Consider the following 6,000-nt stretch of genomic DNA (forward strand, 5'->3'; position numbering starts at 1 on the left):
TATATGTACCCTGCCACTGGCTGGTTTCTAATTCAGTGTGTCCCCAGCTTACTGCCCAAAGTCAGCTGGCATAGGCCCCAGGACGTCCATGATCTTTGTGAAGATATGTTCAGAAAATGGATGGATGTAGTTTTATTCATGGTAAATGGTCTTTGTATTGTGGTTTTCCACCTAGCTGTTAAGGACCTCACAAGTGCATTCACACTGACTTCCTCATTCGCCGACTGATCATGCAGCATCAGGACCAAATCAGGGTTCAGTGTCTTGCTCAAGTATATTTTGACATGTTCACAATATCTCAAACCAATAGGATTGAACCTACAACCTCTGGGTTGGGAGATGACCACTGATCCACAGCACCCCAGAACATGAACAGATAATATTTGGACCCAAAATACATTTATTTTTTGTTGTTGAATGCAATACAAATAGTTGGTCTAAAATAGAAAAGACATAAGAGTAAAAATGTTTGATTGTATCATTGAAGATTAACAAAAGGCACATGTACAGCATGTGAAGGCCATTACTCTCCTGCAGTGAGCCCACACAAAAAAAAACATGAGTAATCTGAAAAGAAAGACGTTAGTCTGTGACTGACAGATTAAGTGAAACTGTGCAAATCAGTCTTTTGCAAAAATATACGTATTCATATACAAGGGAAATGCACTGGGGCAAGAAAAAAAAATATTTCAAGTAATATTGGGGAAAATTCTTCAAACCTGCAAAGCCGCAAGTGCCAAATCACAAGTGTATAGGGGTCAACTGTACTGTGTTTTACAGACTGAGGCTACTCTACAATACAAATTTCAGAAGACTAAAGAAATTCTCGTTTAGTAGCATTAAAGTCGGAGTAAAAAAAAAACAGGCTCCACTTTTGATTAAAACAGTTCTACCGAAAAACCTACAAGTTCATGTAATGACAAAAGTATTAGCTTTCAAACAGAAAAACAACATTTCAATTTATAAGAGGATGAGGAGACCTGAAAAATACGAGCATGTCCCTTTCAGGCAAGTTAAGGTGCTGTATGGCTTGGAAAAATATGTTTTTGGTATAATCGTACCACTTCTCTTGGACTATATTTTCTTTAATAATGTCCTGGTCTGAGGTAAAATCATGATTCTACCCTGCACAGTGTATGTCTTCTTGGGTTCCTGACTGAGAAATATGAGTGAAACATCATTGAGCTAAAATATACCACATGATGTTCATTTTTCAATTTGAAATATTACATAGCCATCTTGTAGACTAGTACAGGCATCTTTCGGGGAAGACCAGTCCCTGAATGTACTGCTCACCTCTATCGGTCAAGTAGGGACCTTCCTCCTCGTGGGGGGTCAAAGTTAAGACCTCCTCCTCACTGGCGGGAAGGGCGTCAGGGTCAGACTTCAGACTGGGCCTCTGTTTGTCTGGGAAAGCCAAGGAGAAGAGGGTCTCGGGGTTGCACACAAACTTATAGACGTATCTCTCCCCAGCAACCTGCCAGTGGAGTCAATCAGAAGAGACGAGCAGAACACTCAGGGTACACGTTTGGGTCAGAGTGCAAATCCATTTGCCCTTTACCTTCTGCATGAGGCCCTTCTCATAGTAGTACCTCAGCGAGCGGCTCAGCTTGTCGTAGTTCATGGCAGGTCGGTTCTTCTGGATGCCCCAGAGCCGGGCCACCTGGATAGCGAGAAGAAAACTTGATGTAAAATTAGGAACGTTGAGATTCAGCGCCATGTGCAAAAGAATAACCTCTTCGCAGTCAATAAGTTTGAACTCCATATTATGCCCTGTCCACACAATTAGATGTGCATTGGCCGGGTTGCCCAGCAGCGTGAGGAGAAACTGCCACAGCTGTAGAGAACCACGGCGCTGGTAAGGCAAACCATCATGCTTTACTTTACCTGCACATAAGTAAAAAAAGAGACTTGAGTCACAATCATGTCAGGTGTCAAGTCTTACTCTCTTACCCTCCAGTCTGTCTGGCACAACACAAGCATCATCGTGGTAGAAGCGTGCTTCTGAATCACGACCAAAACCTGCCAGTAAAGAATATGAGATGAACGAGGCTGCACTGAAGCAAGACCGTGGAGCATAACGGATGCGTTCTCACCTGCACCGCCATGTGGGAACAAGACTGGTGTTTTACTGAAGGACTGGCAGGTTTGAACGTCTTCAGGACACAAAAGTGAAAGGTAACTTATCAATATCTTAATAGGAGTAGGCTGCTCCAGGTACTACTATCCTCGACTGGAAGAAACAGCAAGGTGAAAATGAACCTGTAGCTTGCCAGTTCAAAACACACCTGCGTCAAAGCCAAAGTCCTTTGGCTCTTGTTTGATGGTGATGTGTTTGGACATTGCGTTAGAATCACACGACCCTGCCTCAGAGTAGTGGGGCTTCGCCATCTCCTGTTTGTAAACGGCTTCACCACTGACCGGAATCGGAGGCTCTGACAGTTGCCGCTGATACAACGGGCGGCCCGCAGTGCTTGAGTGAGGCGGGTAGGGCATGTTTGCCGTTTTCGGTAGAAAGGACCTATGAGGGCATTTGCACTTTTATATATACAGGTCATAAATTGAAATTTGATTTCATTTGTCAGTTAAATTCATCCAAACTCAATGTTGCCTCCATGTCTAGAAACCTAGATCTCAAATCCATAACTTTGGTTTTGCTAATAACAAAGGATAATCTGTTGGCATTGAACTACTTCATCATTTTCTTAAACTCATTCGGTTAAATATTTGCCAGTGGTATAAATAAAAAACGACTTCATAATTTTCTTAAACTAATTCCGTTAAATATTTGCCAGTGTAAAATAAAGTGGTATCGTCCACAAATAAATCATTTGGACGGTTAGAATATCATTTACAGAAAGAAGACTTCTGGGGAAAGAGAAGACTTGCTGCCTTCAGCCTCACAGTTGGTAATGAAAGACAGTCTCAGCAGTATGGCCTTGGGCAAATGACCCCCCAAAAAATGACAGTATTTTTGCACTGACCTCTGCTCTGAACTGAAAGCTGCAGTGGCGCAGCTGATGGGAGGGTGTGGCAATGCAAACTGATGGCTTTGATTGCCCTGTGATATGTGGTGGTGGTGGTGGTGGGTGAAGCAGCTGAACACCTGCCTTGCGCGCTGCTGCTCCTGGGGCACGGCTCCAGTCAGGGGGTCGGTGCCAAGCGCAGAGGTACATGTCAACTCTGATGCTTTCCTGTCCCAGGCACTGTAGAGAGAAAAGACGTAGATGGAGAGAAAGTGATGATGGAGAGAAAGATACTCTCCCTCTCATAACGGAAGGCCTCTTCTTGGTAGGCGTCCTACCTGTTATAAAGGCACATGTCTGTGTGACGCATCCTGGTGGAGCACAGATCTTTGGTTGGGCTGGATTCTTGCTTCACTTTGCCGACCAGTGGCGCTTGAAACATCACTGCAATCACAAAAGACAACCTCACATAACCACTATCAATCAGTAGGTGTCTAAAAGTCTCTCTGTCCTTCTCACCCATCAAAATGGGGCCATTTCAACAAGAAGTGTTGGGTGTCTAAAGTGTGCAATTATTCTTTATCCTTGGTATTTTTATTCTTTACGTGTGCAATTATTCTTTATCCTTGGTATTTTTACAAGAGCATCACACTGACATGTTTAGACACCTAGGAAATGCTTGAAATTGTCAAATAAATAACAAATGCTCTTTTAATAATTTGCATACTGTTTCAAAGTATGGTACTGTTCTACACAAAGCTTGCTCCAGCCTCGATGGTCTACTCACAGTTACTGTACTGGAAATCTGGAACAAACTGTTCATCATCAGGATTCTGAGCTGTAGAGCCAGGTAGCAGATAAGGGAGAAAAGGTCAGATACTAGATATTGATGCCCCAGGAGGTCAATGCTTACATGTTCCTAAATGGAGATCATGAGGTCAATGCTTACATGTCCCTAAGCCTTCCGCTATCCAGATTTCCTGAAGCTGGCTGAGATCTTGGAAAAGTTCTGCAAACCAGACATTCAATTGTATCTGTTGACAGGCATCATCCTAACAAAGATTTTTCTCCAACAAAATGCTCACACCTTCAGATTTTTGGGATGTAAACATTGTGGCCATACCCTCTGTGTCTTGATCTAAACCAGCATCCATGAACTTCCTTTTCCTGTCACCAAGGCATCGTTTGTTTCCCTGTGAGTGACAAACGGAAAGGATTAGGCATCAATCTTTTATTATGATATATATATATATATATATATTTTTATGTCATCTTTTATTCATTCTTGACAACAAAACATCAAATTCTGGTCCAAACTCACATTCTCTGGTCCCACAAAAGGGACCTGTTGGTCATAAATGCAGTCCATGTTGCAAAAGTCTTCACCCTGAAATAAATAAAGATGGGACAGTGAGGGGTTGACACAGCTTCCAGACTATGTATGCAATAATTTAATCATAATTAATTATAATTATAATAATAATGAATTAAAAGAAAGTGAACATTACAAACATATATATATATATATATATATATACATACATATATAAATATAGACACACATACACGCAGATTTTTCCTGTTGTTTATTATATATGTATAGGTCGCGGGCGTTCTGGAGCCTATCCCAGCCGTCATCGGGCAGCAGGCGGGGGACACCCTGAACCGGTTGCCAGCCAATTGCAGGGCACACAGAGACAACCAACCGCACTCGCACTCGCACTCACACCTAGGGACGATTTAGAGTCTTCAATCGGCCTACCAAGCATGTTTTTGGGATGTGGGAGGAAACCGGAGTGCCCGGAGAAAACCCACGCAGACACGGGGAGAACATGCAAACTCCACACAGGGAGGGCCGGAGGTGGAATCGAACCCGCACCCTCCTAACTGTGAGGCGGATGTGCTACACAGTAAAGGATGAGGCTGGTGCCGATCTCCATTTTAGTAATTTAACACAAAAGTATAAGGCTGGGGTACGCGCAAAACATTCCGAAGAACACAGGCTCAACCGCAGTCGTGCTGTGGCGACAGTTAAAAAAATGGACGCAGCTTTGCCTCTTCGTCAGAAAATGGCGAATGACGTTGCAAGCGTCTGCCTCAACGAAGCAGAGAATAAGAAAACAAAAAAACAAAATGAGTACCGTACGTCTCACCCGGATAAGAAGTTTTAATTTGTGTCACAATTAAACTCGACCTGTTTTCCACATCTACATTCCCCGCAGATCCTCGAATTAAAACGCGACCGCAGATTTTTCTCAATGACGCCTTGGAGCTCAGTGCGAGTAGATTCCAGTGCTCCCTTCCCATTGGCAACCAAACGTCTCAATCAAATTCAACCAATCACATATGCGAGTATTCTTGGGTCCCTCCTTCACTGTTTTTATGAATGGCCGCATTTTATTCATGTGACCGAGGTTCACTTAAAGGGCCCGGCGTGTCATTACCTAACAGACATACGAATAATAACAACCACATTAAAAAAACACGTTAAACACGTTAAAAGGTTACAGATCAACAACGCACCTGTTAAAGCAAAGGCATACTTTGATGTGAACGGAATGAATTTCTCATTGTTAATACTATCTGCTGCTATAGCAAGCTCACAAATCCGGTTGTACCAGTGTGGCACCAAATTTTCATCAAACTATTTGGGTTTTCTTGGACAATGACAAGTGTCGTGTCGTTTAAATTGCTACTCTGAGTGTTAATGTATTCGGGTGAAGTACCAGACTTTCACCACTAGATGGCAGAATTGGTGATCCAACAATAAGACTTTAATACGAGGTCATGTGAAAGTGGACCTGGGTACACTAATAATAACGGCTTGGTTTCAGTAAATCAGTTTCCCGAAGGCATACGTTTAATTTTCTACAAGCCTATTGTACATACGTACAGGTAGTTAATAAATTTATGTATTTATACAGATATACCTACACATATTTACACACACAGATTTAGATACACAGTATACGGGTTGCTTTTGTACAGTTCACACAAAGTACATATTATAATCCAACACAAAACTAATCAGAGG

At 42.4% G+C, this 6,000-nt stretch overlaps 1 protein-coding gene across 4 annotated transcripts; it reads right to left on the minus strand.

The window, feature by feature from the left end:
* Window positions 1–157: 157 nt before the first annotated feature.
* Window positions 158–5,273, minus strand: LOC147061509 (ETS translocation variant 5-like). Of its 4 annotated transcripts, none has more exons than XM_085926595.1 (13): window positions 5,178–5,273; window positions 4,288–4,353; window positions 4,054–4,159; window positions 3,916–3,975; window positions 3,754–3,804; window positions 3,305–3,410; window positions 2,985–3,206; window positions 2,289–2,521; window positions 2,097–2,156; window positions 1,954–2,022; window positions 1,736–1,887; window positions 1,562–1,663; window positions 158–1,477 (listed from the first exon to the last, which is right to left on the minus strand). In XM_085926595.1, the coding sequence occupies exons 1-13, from the start codon at window positions 5,271–5,273 to the stop codon at window positions 1,247–1,249; spliced, it is 1,554 nt and encodes a 517-aa protein (XP_085782721.1). In that variant the 3' UTR covers window positions 158–1,246. The 4 variants fall into 4 exon arrangements, with proteins under 4 accessions (XP_085782721.1, XP_085782703.1, XP_085782730.1 ...); XM_085926577.1 differs by having other exon boundaries at window positions 2,985–3,210; window positions 3,306–3,410; window positions 5,120–5,243; XM_085926604.1 differs by having other exon boundaries at window positions 159–1,477; window positions 2,985–3,210; window positions 3,306–3,410; window positions 4,090–4,159; window positions 5,120–5,243.
* Between the last annotated feature and the right edge of the window lie 727 nt (window positions 5,274–6,000).

Source organism: Syngnathus leptorhynchus, chromosome 1 (genome assembly GCF_054491065.1).
Source record: "Syngnathus leptorhynchus isolate UIUO chromosome 1, UIUO_Slep, whole genome shotgun sequence".
Classification (NCBI taxonomy): Eukaryota; Metazoa; Chordata; class Actinopteri; order Syngnathiformes; family Syngnathidae; genus Syngnathus; species Syngnathus leptorhynchus.